General features: G+C 43.2%; 1 protein-coding gene across 1 annotated transcript; it reads left to right on the forward strand.

The window, feature by feature from the left end:
- Positions 1-1800: 1800 nt before the first annotated feature.
- Positions 1801-10997, forward strand: LOC131231773 (UPF0481 protein At3g47200-like). Its single transcript, XM_058228075.1, has 2 exons — positions 1801-1818; positions 9472-10997. The coding sequence occupies exons 1-2, from the start codon at positions 1801-1803 to the stop codon at positions 10981-10983; spliced, it is 1530 nt and encodes a 509-aa protein (XP_058084058.1). The 3' UTR covers positions 10984-10997.
- The last annotated feature ends 12044 nt before the right edge of the window (positions 10998-23041 follow it).

A 23041-nucleotide genomic window follows, 5' to 3' on the forward strand; every position in this document is an offset into this window, starting at 1 on the left:
ATGAAACAAATACCTTTTTTTCTTGATTTCGATGCTGCGTACAAGGTGTTTGATGAAATACCTATAAAACCATTGTTACTGTTTTACACAGTGAAAATTTCAAGGTGCAGACCATGTATTTGTGAAAATGCTGCACAGGTGAACTCGGCTCTATCTTGGCTCAAACTGGTCCCTGTTGACTAAACCAAGCTGAATTGGCTAGTCAAGCTTGAGGACCAAGCCGAGCCTAGAGGCGGACCTGACCAGAGTTGTGCCAAGCTCGACTTGGATATATAGTCCCGTTTACACCTCTAGTCCTAACCAGTACAGGTCCAGTACACTGATCAATGTCAAGTTCATGTTGACTTTGACCAGGTGCATGTGACTTAGACTAGTTGCCAACCTTGACTAGGAATGGTCAAGATCCTGATGGGAACCGTACATCTAACCAACCAAATTTCTAATGAAATCTGAATACGTGGACTCTAACCTGACCAGTCATGGACCCAATCTGCAGACCTGAATTCGGGACCCTTCAAACCAGACCTGAACTTTGCATCGAGATATTAGGGCTGTCAACAGATTAGTCCTATAATAATTATAACCGGGCTAACCAGTTTTGGATAGGTAGCGGACTGGCTGGTGTACCACACATCAGCAACTTAGCTAGTGAGGGTACATGTCGTGTGAAGACAAGCGCTGAAACTCGAGCTCCGAGTACTATAAACGGTTCAAATGAGATGAAAGTTACATGGCCGGACAATGATGTATTTATCATATCTACACCGTTCATCCATTTAGCTAGATAATTTTAGATCTTGAACTCAAAATGAGTAATTTTTAAGGTTCAAGTGGATCACGAGACAAATAGCAGTGTGGACAATAATTCTCATCGTTAAAACATTCATAGGACCCACCATAGCATACCGGCCTGGATGAAGAGAAAAAGCAAGTACTATATTAATCCAAAATTTCTGTGAACCCTAAAAGGTTTTCAATGACAGGCGTTCAATCCTCCACTACTTTTTAAAGTGTGGTCCACTTGATTTTTGGATGTCTTATTTTTTGGCTCAAGCATTATGACGATCTCACCAATTGGACAGACGGTTTGGAGCTCACTCATACCTTATGACGGGACCCACGGAACTTGGTAACGTCAACACTCCAGCCACATATGTAGTCTGTGGTACACCGGCCAATCCACTTACTTTTGGATCTTGCTGTTCTGGTCTAGCACTTGAGTGCCTGGCCAAGATTTAGTTAGGCTCGGCTAGCCATCAGACTTTTAGATCTGGATGTGGTCCACACGTTACATGGGGCCCAACTGATGGGATTAGTTACTGAAAGGCTTCAGTAGCTATCTCGCTACTGAAGTGACGTCACCAAGTTTTATGGGGCCCACTGATGCAGGGGAGGATGTGAGGTCCAGCACCATCTTCCTCAAAAGGATAACTATTCCGAATCCTCATAGAGACTTTTCAAACCCACGAAAAAAGAAAGCAAGAAAATAGAAATAAATTCTAATAAAATTGATTGATGAATGAAAAAAAACAAAAAAACGAGTTCACAACCCTTTAAATAGGAACACCAACCAATGGAAGAGAAATCAGAATCAAACTACGATTAAAACTCCTAGAATTCGTGACTTACTATAAATAGTAAACTTACTATTTATAGACGGTCGTGATATCTACTAGTGCGTAAGGTTTTCGGCCAAAAATAGTAAGTGTCCTATTTGGCTTCACCAAGCCGTTCTCCTAATTTCCTAAGCTCTTTTCGCATTGGGCGCAGCTCCTAAAGCTCAACAGATAAACTAGGGAAATGACCGTCGATCTGGCGGTATTTCGCAAATCCTACTTGTGCAACCCGGCATAAATTAAGTAGCTCCTTCAACCCCAAAATCATATATTTTACATCCGATAACTCACTCCGGATTGCGAGATACGCCTGATTTAAGGTCTGACGGTCCGGATCACTTCTGTCGTCGACCGGTCCTTTTCTGATCCATCTTAGTCATGTAATTGTCCACAACCCTCTCTACATCACCCACCCAATCGTTCTCACAGGTCAAAGTTGACTTGGACCAGTTTCACATGATTATGTACAAGTCGTCAATCATGACTAAGAATGTTAAGTATCCTGATGGGAACCTTTTATCTAACCAACCCAATTTTTAACCAGATCTAAATCCGTGAAGCAAACCTGACCAGTTATGGACCCAATCTGTAGACCCAAATTCGTGACCCTTTAAACCGGTCCTGAACTCTGCATCAAGATATTAGGGCTGTCAACAGGTCCAGTTTGGATCTAGTCCTATAAGAACCATAACCCAGGCTAATCAGTTTTGGATCTTGCTAGATTTGGTCCAGTTCTTGAACTCCCACACTGGATTTAATTGGGCTGTGGGTACCATGAGGCCTTTTGATCCAAGTTTGGAGTTGGGTTTGGGACAAATACGAGCATTGACATGGTTGGGCCTACCCATTGGATGGATTAGAGTACCATACATATCTGCTGCTTTTGATGTCTATGATGTATAAACAGGCTCTATTACATGTGTGCGCCCTCTTTTTTCTCTATCTCTCTTTTTTTTTTTTTTTTTTTCATATCAATATATATTTATAAAGAGGGAACCATGTACAGATACCACAGCCACTTACGGGCTGCCCAATGAAAAAAGAAAGACCCGGAAAGCCTATCATATAGGGAAAATAGAAAATAAAGCTATGGACAAGCTAGGCTGCGCTAGACTGACAAAATCTCCTCCTTAAGGTTACCAAGGCCCACTTTATCCAGAAAAATCAGCCCCCTACCGTGGGACGGAAGGTCCGATGAGTCTTTCGCAAATAAGGAGAGTTGCTGATCGGACTCCATTCGGGCTAAACCATCTGCTGGGCCGTTTCCTTGCCTAAAAACGTGGGAAAAACTGACCTGACTTCCAACATTCAATCTTTGAATCCTCTGCATCCAATACATCCAACGCCAGCTCGACTTGAGAGCCCCATTTAGGAGGCCCACCACTAACAAAGAATCCGACTCTATCTCCACGTTGACGAAGCCCAAAGCTCTACAATATGCAAGACCGTTGTAGACAGCTCAAAGCTCGGCTCTGGTATTTGATCCAAACCCATAGGCCGCCGAGAAAGCAAAAAAGAAATCAAGAAGCTTCTCTGCACTCCTGTGCGCGCTCTCTTTTGTTAGAATAGAATGACTAATATATACAAATTAACAAAAATTTAATATCAACACTCGTGGGAACCGACTGAACCCAAGTAGACCTGACCCAACTGACTTTAACTAGGTCTATAACATGGACCTGACTTGAACACGACTAAGCCTGATTTTTAATTGGGCTAAAAGGTGATACCCATGCCCAACCGATTTTTTAGTGGCTCTAATGAATGGTTGGGTCTATCAGGTACCTTCGATTACGAGTACCCATCCACCCCTATGGATATGATTATAAGAGTGCACTCCGGTGGTAGCACCATAGGTAATGGTGGTACCAATCTACTATGGACGCCTCGTGATGCTTGGATGATATCCGATCCATCCAAGAAGTGCGCCCCACCATGATGAAAACCGATCCCACCCGAACCAAAATAAAACAGACCAAAGAACTCATGTAGGGCCCACCTAATGATTGGACTGCCAAGTTTTTGGGCGCTAGCTACACTTTGATGGTGGGGTACACCTATTGGATTGGGTGGGTTTTGACGTTTGTGCACATCATGGTGGGACGCACCTCTTGGGCAGGTTGGATGTGGTCCACACATCACGTGGGACCCACTACAGAGTACCACGCAATATGATTGGTAGGTGTTATTTTGGTGAGGGTGGAAGTGAGCCAGATGGCTGGATGTCACCTCTGATTAGCTCGCTTTAGGATGGATTGGCTTGTGTCCGGAGCTTAATAACAAATTGGTCTGGCCTTTGGGTGATCAAAGCCGTTGATATGGTGGCCCACCACATGCACAGGTTATAAATAACCAAGCATTGCTACTTTATCTATGCATACCACAACACCATGTGTCCAAAGTTAGCACCATCATATTGCAGGGCCCAGCAGGGATGTAAGTGGGCCGGGCTTGGGCTTCAACTGGTGGCTTGTCCTGACCCGTTTAAAATCAGATCGTGAACAAAGGTCTCGCCCATTGACAGTCCTGTCACCCTGGGAGCACCACACGCTCCCTACGTAGCCATGGTACAGTCTCCTGCATCTCTATTACACACGTGACTAGGGCTGTACACGAACCGAACTAGCTCGGTTAGCTCGCTCGACTCGACTCGAAAAAGCTTGATTCGATTCCGTTTGAAGATTAATTCGAGACGAGTCGAGCTGAGTTTTGGAGCTCGAAAAAATTTCGAACCAAGTTCGAGCTCGACTCGACTTGGATCGAACTCCAACTCGAATCGAACTAGTTCGGTGACTTGATTACTTTGATATTTACGTTGCTCACCAATTGATTGATGAAATGACTCAATGAACTGTTGGCTGGTGGCAAGGAAGGTATGTATACGAAGCTAATATCATTTTTTCTTAATTTTGTTGTTGCCTACGAGATGTTTGATGAAATGCCTCTAAACAGCTGCTACTGTTTTACATATAGTCAGAAACTGAAACTGCACTCTATGTGTTTGTGAAAATGCCGCATAGGCTCGATCTTGGCTCGAACTGGCCCAAGCTACTGACCGAACCTATCCGAGCTGGCCAGTCAGGCTCGAAGACTGAGCCAAGCCGAGCCGAGTTCGAGCTGAGGTAGCTAGTGGTCGAGCCGAGTCGAGTTGTGCCAAGCTCAACTCGGTTCAACTTGTATACACCTCTACACGTGACCATCTATAGGAAATTCAGAAATATTTATGCGGTGGGCCCCACTTGAACAGACCATAGGCACAAAAAGACTGTGATTTGAGAATCATAACCCATTGATTGGCTCAATTTTAAATGTGGGTTTCATTCTCCTGGTGGCCCAGTAGGTCAATCAATACCAGGACCGGTGCCATCAAAGCATGCCACATGTGCAATGACGATGAAGGATGCGCATCGCGCTAAATGTGCCTTTGGCCCCGCCATCGCTCCCTTTACCTTATGTGTATGAGAACTAAAATTATAACTTGTGTGGCCTCTAGCAAAGTTGCAAGGGGAGCGGGTGCATCAATGAATCTACTAAGGTGGGTCGATCATCCTATAGTCACCTTTAAGCTTTTTCTAAATGGTTTTTTCACTTTAGGTAGTTAACCACCATTCAACGAACTCTTAAAAAATTATACATTTTTTATAAATTCCTGATTAAATATTAATTTAATATCATGGGAGTTTGCCCTTAGATTGAAGGGTTATTTACTTCTTTAGATCAAATACAAACCATCCATTGGTTTCCACTTAATTGATTTGAGGAAATAACCAATATGAATTATTTAGATCTAGACCGTCTTAGTTTGGGTGATTGAGACATATTAAATGGATGGTTAGATGGTTGAGTGCCTTGGTGAGCTTAGATGAAAAGTTAGAATCTACTTTAGACGATCTAGATCTGAGGTTGGAAGGTATTTCCTAATATATTAAAAGATTGGTGGTTGGAAATGACACTCGTTAAGTAAGCAGTCTGATGATTTCTCAAAAATCGAGAATGTTTTCAAAACGGAAGTGAGAAAGACAAGTTCATCCTGAAGTATAAACTGTGGGGTCCATTATGATAGTTTATGAGAAATCTTATCCGTTCATATGATTTGCAGGGTCTTAATAAGGTAGAGTTTAAGAGATGGAGCAAATCAAATATCCGTGTGGGCTGCATGACAGGAATAGCATAGTTTCAATCCTCGAGCTTCGGAACAAAAGAAAGTATTATTGGCTTCTTTGAATTCCTAATAGGAGTCGTAGGGTTTTTCTGAGCGGCTGAGATCTAAAGTTTAATATCTATTGGTTTGTGGGTGAATAATATCTAGTTTTGAGGGGCGAAAATAGTCCAAACGCTGTCTCCGAGTGTCAATGGAAATCTAATTTTTTGAACAGATGATAGTTGGCATGGTCCTTTGGATTTGAATGGTTGAAATTCTTCACACGGAGGAGTCAAAAACCTCTCCTGAATTGGAAAAGAATCTAACTAGAGAGAAAAACAAAAACTAACGGTCTTGAACACGTTCATGTGCAGTTTAAAACAGATTCCGGTTTATTCTTTGAAAGTGAAGCGTTGAATAAGTTATATGTGGTCCACTGTTACGTTTATGATAAATCCATTCCGATCATCAGTTTTTTCATGTCATGTTTAGCCATGGACCCTAATAGTTAGTAGATCCAAATCTTAGGTGTGTTACACATTACAGTGCAATGCCTACGGTTGAAACCCTTCTTTCTTTTCTTATCTTTATCTTTATCTTTTTCTTTTCTTGTTCTTTTTCGTTATCTTTTATTTTTTCTTTTTCTTTTCTCTTTTTTCCGACAACCAAATTCCTTCACACATGTATATGCACACGTGTGAATTTGGGTCCAATAGGTGACGTGTGCAGGTGAAACTCACTCGAAATATGTTTAGTTTTTGTGTGTGGTTCACTTGAGCCTTGAATCTTCCACGTTTTTGGGTTCATATTTATATCGTAAAATGATATGGAAAAATGGACGGACGGCATGGATAAAACACATACATCACGGTGCTCTCCACAGTCCCTGCTACCGGTAGGTGCAGTAGGGAAACCACGTCCAAGGAAATACAAACTGATGTAGAACCTATCACAGACACGTTCCTAGCATGGTTGAGCCAAAAGAAGATGGACCGTGAATTGACTATAACTTTTGATCCGAGTATCGTTACGGGGCGCACAACCTATCAATCTTCACTGAAATGGGTCATCCGAGGTGAACCGACCCACAAAGTGGGTCGCATCTGTCCGTTTGGTCAGAAAAGGCGCGCTTTCAGCTTTAAAATGAATTTTTAGGAAAATTTTACTATTTTTAGTAATTTCGATTTTTAAAATATTTTTAGAGTTTTAGATTTTCTTTCCTTTTAGAAATAACTTTTAGTTATACTAGGACTCTTCTAGAGAAAGTTTATTTGCAATTTTTATTTTTAGAAATTAGGCCTTAGAAGAGTTTTATTAGAATTAGAATTTTTATTAGAGTTAGAATTTTGCTATTTTTGGTAATTATAAATTTTAGTTTATTTTTTTTCCTATATTAATGGTGTAAGGAGACACATTAGGGAATTATCAATGATCAATTAATCAATTTCGAATTTCTTAAAATTTATTTCTATTTTCTACTTTCTTTCCTCGTGGATTCAAGAAGTCTCTTTGAGGAGTCCAGAGAAGCTCCGTGGATTCGGAGTAGTTATCCTCATCACGTTCATCCCCTGCGTCAGTTTGGTATCAAAGCAAGGTTTTTTCCTTAGATTGATGGCTTCTAATGACGGGTTGGGCAACAATCCCATGGGCGGTGTTTCAGGGAATTTACCTTTAACGGCGGCAGCTTTTGAAGCAGCACGGCGAGAGAATCGGCAAGCCATGCAAGGGCTGCAGGCTACCATTGATAGCATGGCGTATCGTTTGGCGAAGGCCCTAGGGTAGCTCCGTGTTCATGGTGGTGATCCACCATCAACAATTGCTAGAATTAGTAATCATATTGATCGTAGGGCGACGCTATCAGTGAACCACAGGATCCCTCCTAATAAAGTGGGATCTAGCGACATGATTTTACAACATCCTAGACGAGCCATTGATCAGATGGATCGGATGGATCAAGAATTCAAGATGAAAGTCGATCTTCCTAGTTTTAATGGTCAACTCTACTTCAAGGACTTCCTCGATTGGTTGCTTAAAGTCGAACATTTCTTCGACTACATGAACATAATGGAAGAAAAGAAAGTTAAACTCGTGGCCTACAAGTTGACGGGCAGAGCTTCAGATTGGTGGGAACAACTTCAACTCGAGCGAATGAGATGGATGAAGGCGCCAATCCGCATGTGGTCGCGGATGAAGAAGTTATTGTGCATGTGATTCTTCCCTACCAATTACGATCAGGTATTATTCCAACAAAATCAAAATTATTGGCAAGATAACCAATCATTAAAGGGTTATGCAAAGAAATCCTATTATTTGTCGGTGAGAGGTGAGCGGGTCAAAACGGAGTTGCAACAAACCACAGGATTCATCAGTGGAAAACATGTGACCCCTATAGGAACGGTGAGCCAACTCAAGACTTCTAAAGTAGAGGGACAATCTCTCATAACTGAACAGGCCTTTGTTAAATAATCTGAGGAAACGGGAGACATATATGCAGTAGTTGAAGAGAAAAAATATGTGGAGCCTGTGAATATCCTAGAGGATTTGGAACCAGTATCGCAGGAGTTCAAGGGGGTTGTACTCGATGAATTCCCTAATAAATTACCTCCCATACGAGATATGCAAAATCACGTTGATCTCATTGCAGGGGCAAGTCCGCCTAATTGCCCACATTATCAGAAAAAATATGAAATCTTGAAGACAGATGTGAAGGAATTAATCGATATTAGTCAAGGAAAACATGAGTATATGTATCGTATCGGCTCAAAAGCTTAATGCCAAGTATAAAAAAAAGTCTAATGAACATCGGTGTCAGAAGTTATCTCAGACTCATGTGCCAAGTCTTTTGCATAACTCGAGGATGAGTTTTTTTCAAGTGGAGGGGTCTAATGTAAAACCTGTCACAGACACGTTCCTAGCATGGTTGAGCCAAAAGAAGATGGACCGTGAATTGACTATAACTTTTGATCCGGGTATCGTTACGGGGCGCACAACCTATCAATCTTCACTGAAATGGGCCATCCGAGGTGAACCGACCCACAAAGTGAGTCGCATCTGTCCGTTTCGTCAGAAAAGGCGCGCTTTCAGCTCAAAAACGAATTTTTAGAAAAATTTTACTATTTTTAGTAATTTCGATTTTTTAAATATTTTTTGAGTTTTAGATTTTCTTTCCTTTTAGAAATAACTTTTAGTTATACTAGGACTCTTCTAGAAAAAGTTTATTTGCAATTTTTATTTTTAGAAATTAGGCCTTAGAAGAGTTTTATTAGAATTAGGATTTTTATTAAAGTTAGAATTTTGCTATTTTTGATAATTACGAATTTTAGTTTATTTTTTTTTTCCTATATTAATAGTGTAAGGAGCCACATTAGGGAATTATCAATGATCAATTAATCAATTTCGAATTTCTTAGAATTTATTTTAATTTTCTACTTTCTTTCCTCGTGGATTCGAGAAGTCTCTGTGAGGAGTCCAGAGAAGCTCCGTGGATTCGGAGTAGTTATCCTCATCACGTTCATCCCCTGCGTCACAAACGCCTTTGAGAGATGTGCACTGGCAGTAAGCACTAAAACCAGTGTATCGGCAATCGTATCATTCACTACTGATACGAGGTGCTGTAACGGCATCGTTCATGGATGGTATGCGTGAAATAGAAGAGGAAGAAGCGAACACATCGACCAACGACGCTCCGGGACGGAGATGCCTAACTCCAGGTAGGCAAGCACTGGCCGATTCCATGATGAAATCGGTCAACGCATCCATTTCCGAGTTCGGAAGCGGAAGCCCACCATCTACATAGTCCCACAAAGAATCCGGCAAGTAAACGAGGTTGCGTATGAGCCCCAGATCGTGTCGATCGGCCCATACCATCATGGCAAGAATAGCCTGCAAAGAATGGAAGAGCACAAATGGCGGTACCTACATTCAATCCTCTCCCGCAATCCCAACCATCGGTTGGAGGACTACCTCGAGGCGATTGAAGAATTGGGGGATGAAGCTCGAATTTGCTACTCCGAGAAAGTGGGTCCACAGATGAGCAACGAGTTTGTGAAAATGATGGTCCTTGATGCTTGCTTCATTGTCGAGTTCTTTCTCAAGTTCAATAATCTCAACGAAATGGTGGAGCAAATAGGGGAGTTTCGCAAGGAAGAAGAACAGTTAGCGCAAAAAGAGGAGCTCAGGCCAAAAGAGAAGGAGCTCGAGCCAGAAGAGGAGGAGCTCGAGCCAGAAGAGGAGTTGCTCAGGAAAAAAATAGGGTTCTTTTCTCAGTTAGAAGACTTCAAAGACCCGATACTTGATGCGACTGGAATGATGTCCCTTGTAGGGTATGATATGTTCCTCCTCGAAAATCAAATTCCTTTCTTCGTTCTGCAGCGTATTTTCATGATGGCTTGTCCGGTGAACTTACCGCATAAACTTGCCGAGATGGCCCTTGATTTCTTCGATCATTTCATGCATAGGAATAACGAAATTCAGATCAAGGATTCCTACTGTCATCTGCTCCGTTTGTTCCACTCGCATTTGATACCGACCCCGACTCATAGCAAGGAGAGCAATTCTACCGTCGAATCCGTCCTCAACAAGTTCAAGAATATAAGCAGGTTTTTCCAATCTTCAAATAAGCCCCAGTTGCCCATTAGCAACAATCCATCTCCAGTAAGGATAATGATGATCCCTGGCGCGGCTGAGCTCCAACTTGCGGGGGTCAAGTTCAAGAAGAAAGAGAAGTACAGTAGCATCTTGGACGTGGAATTTAGCCATGGGGTATTGGAAATCCCTCCCTTGTCGATATATGAATCCAGCAATGCTCTCTTTCGGAACCTAGTAGCGTTCGAACAATGCTACCCGGAAGCAACAACCCACTTCACGAGTTACTTCTGGTTCATGGATTGCCTTGTCAACACGTCCAAGGATGTGGCGCTGCTCCATCTCAATGAGATCATAAATCATGGGTTGGAAAGTGATGATGATGTGGGCCAACTATTCAACCGTCTCTGCACTGGGACATTCCTTGATTATGAGGAAAGCTACCTTTCGGATCTACCACAGAATGTCCAAAAACATTGCAAGAGCAAATGGAACATGTGGCTGGCGAGCTTGATGCGCGATTATTTCACCAATCCATGGTCTGTCATTTCTTTGATAGCGGCTTCGATCCTCCTCCTCCTCACCGTCACCCAAACGTTCTTCACCGTCCTTCTTATTACCGACCGCAGTCCTAGTTCTTGATCATCATATTTTAATGGCGTAGATTATTTTGATTTTTCTCATTTGTGTTTTGCTACTTGTGTGTGAAAAACATTACTGTAGAATACAAATCCTGGTTTTATTTTCAATTTGGTAACTCATCACTACTCATTCAGGTTCAGTCAATTGTATTGATTCCAACCATTCATTAGATCCACTAAAAAATCAGTTGGCATGGGTCTCACCTTTTAGGCCTAGTTAAAAATCGGGCTTAGTCATGTTCCACGGACCCATCGACCCATATGGATATGATTGATTATTAGTTGGGGTATCAATGGGCCGGGCTTGGGCCTGCTATCAGAATTTTTAAAAGGCCAAGGCCAAGCCCAACCGACCGGCCCGAAACAGTTGAAAATCCGGACCGGAGCTACCTCAGGCCCGGCCCGTCGATAGACCTAATTATAACATCACACTCTGGTGGTATAGCACCATAAGTAACGGTGGTACCAATCTATTTTGGACGCCGCGTGATGTTTAGATGATATCCAGTCTGCCATGCTGACACCCCATCCCACCCAAACCCAAAATAAAACAGATCAAAAACCTCATGTAGGGCCCACCTAATTATTGGGCTAGAAAGATTTTTGGGCCCCACACTTTGATGGTGGGGTACAATTCTTGGATTGCATGAGTTTTGACGTTCGTGTACATCATGGTGGGACGTACCTTTTGGGTAGGTTGGATGTTGTCCACACGCCACCTGGGGCCACTATAGAGTACCACTGGAACGCACTATGATTGGTAGGTGTTATTTTGGTGAGGGTTGGAAGTGAGCCCGATGGCCGGACGTCACTTCTGATTATCCTGCTTTAGGATGTATTAGGCATGTGTTCGGAGCTTGGGAATAAATTGGGCTGTCCTTTGGGTGATCAAAGCCGTTGATCTGGTGGCCCACCAGATGCGCAGGTGATAAATAACCAAGCATTCTACTTTATCAATGCATACCGCAACACCATGTGTCCCAAGTTAGCTCCATCGTATTGCTGGTTCCGGCAGGGATGTAAGTGGGCCGGGCTAGGACATCAACTGGTGGACTGGCCTGACCCGTTTAAAATTAGGTCTCGCACAAAGGCCTGACCATTAACAGTCCTGTCATCATAGGTCCCATCTCTCTTCGGGGCACCACATGCCCCTACTTAGCCATGGTACAGTAGGTCCGCAATCTCCACCACACACGTGACAATGGCCCATGTGTCTGGAACCATCTCCAGGGAAATCAGCACTATTTCTGTGTGGCCCCAATTGAACCGGGATAAGCGTGAAAAGACTAATTTGACAACTATTTATTAGAAAGAAATTTGTATACAAAGAGTTCCATTTGTAGTTCTTCGTGTCTGTTGAACGAAGGACCACAAACAAACTCAGTGTATCATAAAAGCTATTTGTCTCCAACCTATCAACATTATCAACACTTCGGTAATGGGGAATAACGCAACAATGTGATTACAAGTGCTTCAACCTGTTTTTTTTTTTTTTTTTTGATTTATTTAATTATTTTTTTCAGATTTCGCAAATCTATAATTTGCACTAACAGGGCTCACCATGAGAAGAACAATTTCAATCACCAAAGTTGGGCCACTTGTACAACAATGGTCCCATGCTGCGGCAGACTGGAACAACGTGCACATGCCCTAAATCAAGAAGAGGAGCGATCACATACAGGCAAAGGTATCCCAACTTGTACTACTATACTATCTTTCCCACTAACAGGCAACTTGATTCGGACAACGTTGCCATGAAAACGATAAGGCCCACCATGCGGATCAATTTTTTCCAAAATCGATATGATCAAATCCCAAGGTGGGCCGGATCTGTATGTCGAATCAGACAGTCGGCTATCCATTGATTACAACAGTGTGACCCACCTTTTTTATAAAAAGGCCTGACTTTTGTCTCAGGTGACCTTCACGGTACTCACTATCCTTAACATGATTTGTCCTACACAGGTTGTACTAATTAAGAAAACGTACAGTATCACAAGTTGTGATGCATCTTTCACCGGAGGTGGAAAAAAGCTACTAGATGATTTTACGCTGGACAATGAAAGAGTATGTCATATCATATCATGCACATGCAAAACCACCGTACATATGGAAATCACGTATCTCAAATCACAAGCGTCAGATCTTGAGACTCATTGTCCACGGATGGTTTTGCACTACACCTTTTACCCCTAAAATGGGTTTATACTTGCTGAATAAAAGCTGTTGATTATTTCTCCATCCATTTTATGGCAACATATCAAACTGTTCGAATCCTTTATCCGTTCGGATTGTCTTCTTGGGCCACAGCTGCAGTAGTCACACCATTTAGACGGTCTATATTTTGATTGAGGTAAATGTAGGCTACGTGTATAGTACGTGTGTAAACATGCGCATGATAAGCAGCCCAATAAAATAAGAGACGAGACCAAATCTAACGTACCTACTGATTGTAAAACGGCTAAAACTAAGGTTCCCCAACAAATCAGCCGGGTGGTTTGCATACTGACACTGCCATCAGCGACTGGCTACTGACCGTGTACTGTGGAGCTCACTATTATGTATGTGCTTTACCCAAGCCGTCCATCCATATTTACAGATTATTTTAGGGCATGAGCCCAAAAATGAGACAGATACAAATGTCAATGGACCACATCATCGGAAAAAGTGGTGATTGAACACCCACTGTTTAAAACTTCCTGGGTGTCACAAAAGTTTTTGATCAATCCGATGTTTGTGTTTTCCATTCGTCTGGTCAGTATAATCTTATCAACAGGTTGAATAGCAAATAAAAATTACAGTGGGCCCCAGGAAGTTTTTAATGGTGAGCGTTCAATCACCATTGTTTTCCTGTGGTGTCGTCCACCTAAGATTTTGATCTGCCTTGTTTTTGGACTAATGCCCTAAAATAATTATCCAAAATGGGTGGACATCATGGATAAAACAAATATATCATGGTGGGTCCCATATAGCATTGTTCGACGGAGATACAGGCAGTGCCAGTAGGCAATCTGTTCGTAAACATTCCCGAAGAATTTGTCCCCTATGCAGAAGATTTGTATTTCTCAAGTTGAGTTTGTCTTCAACAATACGAAGAATCAATCTACCGACCAGGCCCAATTTAAGGTTGTATATGCCTGAGTTACTAAACTTGCACTCGACTTGTTTCCATTGCCTAAAATACCTGGAATGAATGTTGCGGTGAAAAATATAATAGTTCGGGTAGCAAATATTTATGCTAATGTCCAAAAGAAATAAGAGAAACCTTCTACAAAGTACAAGGTAAATGTTAATAAATATCGGCACCAGAAGTTGAATATGTATTGTGAAGTAAGTCCATTAAAGAACTTGAGGAATTTGAGCACGTATTATAAACCAAATCCATTGAAGAACTTGATGATGAGTTTTTTCAAGTGGAGGAGACTGATGTATGACGTGGATTAAGCACATTCGGAACACACATGAACCAGAAGAAGCTCAAAGAGAAATCGACAACATTCAGCATAGTTCTACTGGTTGACAGATCGATTAGATAGGTCTAAATTTCGCCAAAAATTCTAAATTGTTTCCCAAACAATTTCTACTACTTTCGACAGGTTGACAAATCTGGTCGACATGTCCAAGGCCATGTTCGTCAAGCTAGCCAATTGGGTCAATAAGTCAAAATTCACCAAATATTTTATTTCATCTCTGGACATTTTAGAGCCTGTTCAACCAATCGACTCGACTAGTCGATGAAGATTCGATAGACTGCGAAAATTTACGTGATTTTAAAATTTATTTCCTTATTTGACTAGGACTCTTTTTTTTATTATATTTTAGGGTTTTTATATGGTTATTTAAGCATATTAAACCCGTTTATTTTGGATTAAAGAGTGCCTTGCGGAGTCAAGATATTTATTGATCGAGGAAGACAGTGATCAACCTCATCATGTCCATCCTTGTGTCATTGCTGGTTAATTAAATAGGTTGGGTTGGATGGATGGTGATGGGTTAGGGTTAATGAACGGTGGTCGATGAACTACAAGTACTGTCAATGCATGAATTGGATGCCTATATCGGGTGCTCTCTTATCATAAAGAACACTTGTTTGGAATTGAAATTTTCTTTAAAGATCTCGAGTGTGATGTATCACAAATATGTAGAGTTACATGGATAATCATTGTAGTTAAGAGAAAAAGATTTTGTCTGATTTTTTACAATCTACTTATTTTACCTTATTCTGGTTTCATGGATGTGAAGATTTGTTTGAGCGACGAGTTATATGAGAGCTGGAGGAATCTTATGTGGAAGATTGCCTAACATCCCCACTATAATGTACACAAAGCTCAAAACTCATGTAATCCGAGAGTTGTACCCCACCATCAAAGTGTCGCCTAAAAAACATAGGCCAGGTCTGGCCGGTTTTTTGGACTGTAGTATTTTGTTTCCCATGTGTGGCCCGCTTGATGACTTGATTGGCCTTATTTTTTGGTTTTAGGTTCTGTAATTTGCACTCATATAATCATATTCGCAAGGTTGTCAATGGGTATTGGCAAGCACTTAATGGACCAACCTGATTTTAAAGGGTTTGGATCTCATTTATTATACCTGTTGTACCCTATCTCTAGCTATTCCCGGGAGATTCAATTGGGAAAAGGACACATGTCATGGCATGGGAAATATATAGCTTGGGGCATGACTAAGAAGTCCAAGATGTAGAAAGTGGTCTAGCGGAAAGAGGGGTGCAGCCGAGAAGGAGGTCCAAAGTGGTCAAGTGGAAACGAACAGTTAGAGGGATGCGAAGAGAGAAGAATCTAGAAGACCAACGCGACCACAATTCAGCTGCCATAATTGATGAAGTAACTAAAGAGGGATGCTGAAGAGTCACATGATAGCCAAGAAACGAATCATTTAGATGATTCTTGTTGTGGGGAAATCCAACTCGACGAGTCAAGGCGGCTACGGACCTCAGAGCTCAGAGGGGAGACCTCGGGAATGTATGAAGGATAAGCAAGGCCGAGTCCTCTCTCGGTACATCTCGGCTCCGAGCCGCTATCCTCTTTTAAAAACTCGACAAAAATGTCAATCTACGTACTAGTCTTGGTCCGAGGCTTGGAATCGAGGCCATTTTAATCCGAAGTCCAGAGCCAAAGCAAAGGAGATTCAACCAGTCCTGACTAATAACACTCGGCCTCAGGCCAGGTAAGGCCGAGGCTGAGGCCAGATGTGGATATTCCGAGTGTCGAACCAGGAAACTACCCAACGCGGACCTGACCGAATGTCTCACCCACGGATACACTCTCTTAAGACACGATACGCTACACAATCCATGGATTATAGACGATATCTCCACGATCATAATATCCCATTAATTGAGCGAATCATACCGAGATTAATGGACGCAGATCATCCAACCGACAAGTATAAATACTAGGGGACCCCATTGCTACAGGTATGGAATATCTTGCACTCTCCCTCTAATAGACCCAGATTCCCTTGACCTGACTTAGGCATCGGAGGGTCCCTCGGTTTAGCCAGGGTCTCCTTTGCTAGCTACTAGTGTGCAAGCTCAAGACGTTGAAGTGGTTCGGAGTTCGCAAGTCTGAGTGGAGAGCCGTCCAGATTTAGTCATCAACATTTTGGCGCTATTTGTGGGAAGCTGATACAAAAGGTCAGGTTCTTATTCTTAAGCATAATGGCGAGAGGAAAGAAAAAAGTAGTAGCCACGGAACTGGAGCAAAATGAGTTGACCCGTTCCTCTTCGCTACTTCACGCCGAATCAGCCCCAGGGGTTTCCCAGCATTCTCGCAATCGGGCAAATAAATATCGGGCAATGCAGAGCGAGATACAAGCCCTACATGATAAAATCAACTAAATGAAATAGTGACATGAGCTGCAACCACATTCTGCTCAGGAAAACCCTGTTCCTGAGCCGATTGGTCCGGTCGTGGAAGCTCACTCCGCGCCGAGGAGTATGAGACCCAAGGGGCCTCAACGCCCACCCGCTCGGGCGCCGGTTTCGGTTCAGAATCCTTCCCCGACCCAAATTCGAGTTTCGACTCGGAACACAGCTATTCGAGCTCCAACAAATGCCTAGGTCATCTCGGCCCTGGCACCTACGGATCTTCGTCACGAGCTGGAACGGAGGAGGAGAAGGAGGACTCCCAAAATAGAAGACACCTAGGAGATAGTGGCTGAGAACAAAGATCCTTCGAAAACATAGTTTGCGGAGCTCAACAATAAAATTTTGACACTAGAAAAGAAGCAGCAGCCGTCGTCAGTTCCTGCCATTGTTCAGGCGATGATGAAAGAGATCGAGGCTCCCTTCACCTCAGTAATCATGAGCAAGGTGATGCCACAGAGGTTTCGGATACCTCCCGTCATCTAATACTTTGGTCTAGTGACCCATCCGAGCACGTAGAAGCATATCGTTCGCGGATGAAAATCCAAATAGCAATGGACAGGATGATGTGCAGGGGGTTCTCGATCACACTCACAGGATCCACTCTGAGTTGGTACTCTCAACTCAAGCCCAATTTCATTGGTTCCTTCGCGGAGCTTAGCCGATTATTCCTTACCTAGTTCATAAGTAGTAAGAAGAGTAGAAAGTCGAATATTCACATGTTCACCATCAAGCAAGAGCCTAAGGAGTCATTGAAGGACTACATCACTCACTTCAATGAGGAAGCATTACAAGTGGAGGACTACAATGATAAGATGACACTCTCCGCCGTGTTCGGTGGCTTGAAAGAAGGAAGGTTCACCTTCTCTATTGGGAAGAATTCGCTAAAGACGTTAGCTGACTTCATCGCCAGAGCCCAGAAGTATACTAACGCCGAGGAATTCTCCAATACCCGCAAGAATGTTCAAGTGACGGAACCGATTGGCAAGGGGAAGAGGCCAAGGAACGAATAATCCCAGCCATCCAGTAAGGGACTAGATGACCGCGCTCCTCGCGATCGTCGCCCGAGTAGAAAAATAGAGGAAAAATTTCATTCCTACATCCCCCTTAACATATCTACCGAGGAGATTTTGCTAGACATCAGAGGGCACAAGCTTCTAAATTGGCCAGTTTGTATGAAGGTCGACCCCGATCATCGAGACAAGCGCAAGTACTGCCGCTTCCATCGGGATCAGGCTACAATATAGCCAATTGCGTGGATCTCAAGGATGAGATCGAGACCCTTATTCGTAAGGGACATCTGCGCCGATACGCCAAGGGAGAAAGAATCGCTTGGAAAGAAGAGCGAGGGCGAGAATAGCCAAATAACACCATGGAAGAGCCAGCCGAAATCTGCACCATCTTCGGGGGCTCATTCGGTGGAGGAGATTCGAACAGGGCTCGGAAAGCCCACTCTCGGAAGTCTGATCCGGAACACTAAATCCACTTGACCGAGCGGCCGAGCAAAGAACTCTAAATCAGTCCGTGCAGCATGACCTTCTCAAAAGATGATGAGCGCGGGATCCAGCATCTACACGATGACGCCCTAGTGGTTACTATGACTATAGTCAACTATAAGGTGTACCACATCCCGATCGACACCGGAAGCTCAGCAGATGTATTTACTCTGAGGCTTTCAAAAGAATGGGGGTTCTGAAGTCACTCCTCAGACTTGTGAAGACCCCCTGCACGGCTTTGCCGGAGAAAGGGTGATCTCTGAGGGAGCCATCTCCCTCCCTGTGACCGCGAGAGAAGGACAACATCAAGTCACCCTTATGGTAGACTTCCTCGTCGTCAATATGCCATCGGTACATAATATTATTCTGAACCGACCCTCCCTTAATACAATGAGAGTGATTATGTCCACATACCACTTGATGATAAAGTTCCCCGCTGAAGGTGAGGTCGAATATCTCTGAGGAGACTAGCGTGAAGCTCGGAGATGTTATGCAATAGCTGTAAGGAAAGGGTCAGTGAAATAGACCCTCACCGTCAACGACCTCGATATCATGGAAAATCCCCCCGAGAACTTGCAGACCGTCCCGCTTGAGGAAGCCGACCCGAGCAGAACTGTTCAACTCAGGACATCGTTGAATTCAGAGCAGAGGTCTCAAATACTAGCTTTCCTACAACAGCACAAGGACGTTTTCGCATGGTCGCATGAGGATATGCCGAAAATTTCTCCCGAGGTTATGGTCCACAGACTGAATGTGGATCCAGATCACAAACTAGTGAAATAGAAGAGAAGAAGCTTTCAATGCCGAGAGGTATACAGCCATAGCCGATGAAGTTTCCAATCTCCTCGACGTTGACTTTATTGAAGAAATACATTATCCGGACTAGATCGTCAACGTGGTCCTGGTAAAGAAAGCAAGTGGGAAATGATGGGTCCATGTCGACTACTCGGACCTGAACAAGGCATGTCCGAAGGATAGTTTCCCATTACCTCGAATCGATCAACTGGTCGATAGCACGGCTGGTCACGAACACCTCTCCTTCCTAGATGCCTATTCCGAGTAAAATCAGATCCCGATGCATCTCCCAGACAGGCAGAAGACTACCTCTATCACCGACAAAGGGTCTACTATTATCGGGTCATACCTTTTGGCCTGAAAAACACTGGGGCGACATACCAGAGATTAGTGAATCGGATGTTTGCCAAGCAGATCGGACAAACAATGGAAGTTTATGTTGATGACATGCTTGTTAAGAGTGTCAGAGCATCCGACCACCTCGCAGACCTTAAAGTGACGTTTTCAATCATCCGGGAGTATCGCATGAAGCTAAACCCAGCCAAATGTGTCTTCAGAGTCGGTTCTGGCAAGTTCCTTGGGTTTCAAATCAGCTAGAGAGGCATCAAGATGAATCCGCATCCACAACGGCAAGTAGTTCGACAATGATAAGTTCAGAGGCATGTGCAAGGGGCTCGGCATCTCGAACGCTTGTTTCTTGCCTCGGCATCCGCAATCCAATGGACAATTAGAGGCTGTGAACAAAGTCATTAAGCACAATCTTAAGACAAAGTCAGAAAAAATGAAAGGTAACTGGCCAGAAGAGCTCCCATTTGTCTTTTGGGCTTATAGGACTACAGCCCAGCCGTCTACTGGGGAGACCCCTTTTTCGCTATCTTATGGCTCGGAGGCGATCGTCCCGTTGAGATCGGCCTCCCAACAGCTAGGTCAGAAACTACTAGGAAAATCAGAACACAGAGTAGATCACAACAAGCCTTGACTTGCTCGAGGAAGCCAGAGATATCGCCCGACTTCGAGTCACCGCTAAGCATCATTAAGTAGCACGATTCTACAACTCAAGGGTCAAGACAAGGCGGTTCCAACAAAGGGACTTGGTCCTCTGTCACATCTTCCAAAATACAGCTAAGCTGGGGGTCGGGACGCTCAGACCCAACTGGGAAGGGCCTTACCATGTGGTCAGATCAACCCAGCCAGGCTCCTATTACTTGGAAGACCTCGAGGGACGACAACTCTCCCATCCCTAGAATGTCGAGCATTTGAAGATCTACTATCCGTAAGAAACCACTGGCCAACGAAGGTCCTTAATAAAGGTACTTCTTGAAGCTACTAGCCTCTTAAGGCCCTTAATAAAAGTTCCTCCATTTCTACATTATCTACTCGTGCAATTTATAAACGAAAAAAGTTTCCTCTCACAAGCAGAGGTTAACTTAACGGACCAATCCCTTCAAGAAGGGGTCGGGACGTTAAACCCATGAAAATTTACATAGGGATCCCCTCACACACAAGGAAAAAGCCTAAAGACGACCCGATTCCTTGAAAAAGGGGTTGACTCGTCACGCAACGACTAATCTACGAAAACGACTAAGCGCGCCATTCGTGGGGGGTTGGCCCCTCAAGGGGTAGGTCCTTAAACATTAACATCTAAGAACGACAATCAACACATATGAACAAGCCGTCGGCAAATAATCATCATTGCAAGCGACCGTTCCAGAAGCCGATACGGCTCAGCACTGATGCCAAGGGACACGTGGAAGAGTGCGATACGTCCGAACCTATGCTTCGAGGTCAAAATATTCTCAGCATTTAATGTCATTAAAGATGCAGGCTCCTCCTCGCTCCTCTGACATACGTGGCGCCGTTTCCTTCGTCTCGCCGTCTACAAATCGTAACCGTCATCACGTGCCCTTTACCAAGGGGACAAAAACTGAAGGGATATGGCCGTTGCGCCGCACGCGGGATCGGATATGTACGAATTGCATTAGTTGTGCCCCGATTATCGTAATCAACATCATGGGCAGAGATACGAAGGCGTCGTTTAATTTTCCCAGGCATTTACTCTTTAAGTCCGAGCTCGGACTAAAAGCGTTGGGGGCTTCTGTTGTGGGGAAATCCAACTCGACGAGTCAAGCCGGCTATGGACCTCAAAGCTCAGAGGGGAGACCTTGGGCATGTATGAAGGATAAGTAGGGCCGAGTCCTCTCTCGACATATCTCGACTCCGAGCTATCCTCGTTTAAAAACTTGACAAAAAGGTCAATCTACATACTATTCTTGGTCCAAGGCTAGGAACCGAGGCCATCTTAGTCCAAGGTCCAAAGTCGAACCAAAGGGGATTCGACAGTCCCAACTAATAACACTCGACCTCAGGCCGGGTAAGGCCGAGGCTGAGGCCAGATGTGAATATTCCGAGTGTCAAACTAAGAAACTACCCAACACGGACGTGACTGAATGTCTCACCCGCAGATACGCTCTCTTAAGACATGATACGCTACACAATCCATGGATTATAGACGATATCTCTAAGATCGCAATATCCCACTGATTGAGTGAATCATGCCGAGATTAACGGCCGCAGATCATCCAATCCACATGTATAAATACCAGGGGACCCCATTGCTACAGGTACACAGCATCTTGCACTCTCCCTCTACTCTACAAATTAGACCCAGATTCCTTTTACCTGACTTAGGCATCGGAGGGTCCCCCGGTTTAGCCAAGGTCTCCTTTACTGGCTGCTAGCGTATAGGCTCAAGACGTTGAAGCGGTTCAGAGTTCGCGAGTTAGAGTGGAGAGTCGTCCCGATTTAGTCATCAACAATTCTCATCTCCCAAGAGAGTGTATACATAGCAAGAAGCTCAATAAAACAAGTCTTCTCATACCAATCCAACAAATCAATTAAATTATCTTTCAATTATCCATGAAGTTTATCTTACCTTGTCATAGCTTATCTCTTTCTTAAGCGTAGTCATAATTCTTTAGCTATAATTAATTAGATGTAATCCAAGTCTACACTATTACGTTGGATTATATATGTTAATTATCAATACAAAGCGATTCTTCATTCAGACATGTTTCTTACTGTTACGCTTCGATCGACTTTAAGTATTTCCCTTAATTTCTATTGATCATTGCAGAGTAGTGAAAAAGTCTTTTCATATGGAAGGGCAAGTTGCAACCCACTTTCAGAGGAAGAACCCCACCCTCCAAGTATTGCCTAATCATTTTATAAAACAATTTGCTACTAGGTGAATAGGTGATTGATTTGCTTAGATCTTGGTCAGATACGGGCCCAGTCATTGTATCTGCCTATATTGGTGCTTGAGATCAAGTTGTTCGGTTAGAATCGAGCGACATAGTCGATTTGGCATGCTTTTGTGCTTCACATGTGACCAAAACATCTAAACCAAAAAAGTGTCGACAAAGACTCGTTAAAAAATCAATGGGGTTTGGGTCTCACTGTGTAGGCCTAGTTAAAGTCAGGTTTAGTCAGGTTCACGATGGACCGGTTAAAGTTAGGTTAGGTCACGGTCTACCTAAGTTCAGGTTAAGTCCAACTAGTGTTGGTATTAAATTCTTAATTATTTGATATATACTGGTTAGTCTATTCTAATAAAGACCTTGTTTATATCATGAATGTCAAAAAGTAGATATGTGTGATCTGTTTTTAGATGTCTTCAATTTGGATGAAATAGGGTTTATTGGTCCCATTGACAGACCACTCGATCCCCATCGATCATCTATCAATCATATCGAGAAATTCCCTATTTTTTACTTTTGTTCGCTAGACAGTTTTTGAGTTATTCTTCGATCCCATCAACATGCCTCAATGGTCGTCAATCCTATCGAAGGTACTCATTGACAAAATTGTGCACTTTTGTGGAAGTG

The sequence above is a fragment of the Magnolia sinica genome, chromosome 17 (assembly GCF_029962835.1).
Source record: "Magnolia sinica isolate HGM2019 chromosome 17, MsV1, whole genome shotgun sequence".
NCBI lineage: Eukaryota > Viridiplantae > Streptophyta > Magnoliopsida > Magnoliales > Magnoliaceae > Magnolia > Magnolia sinica.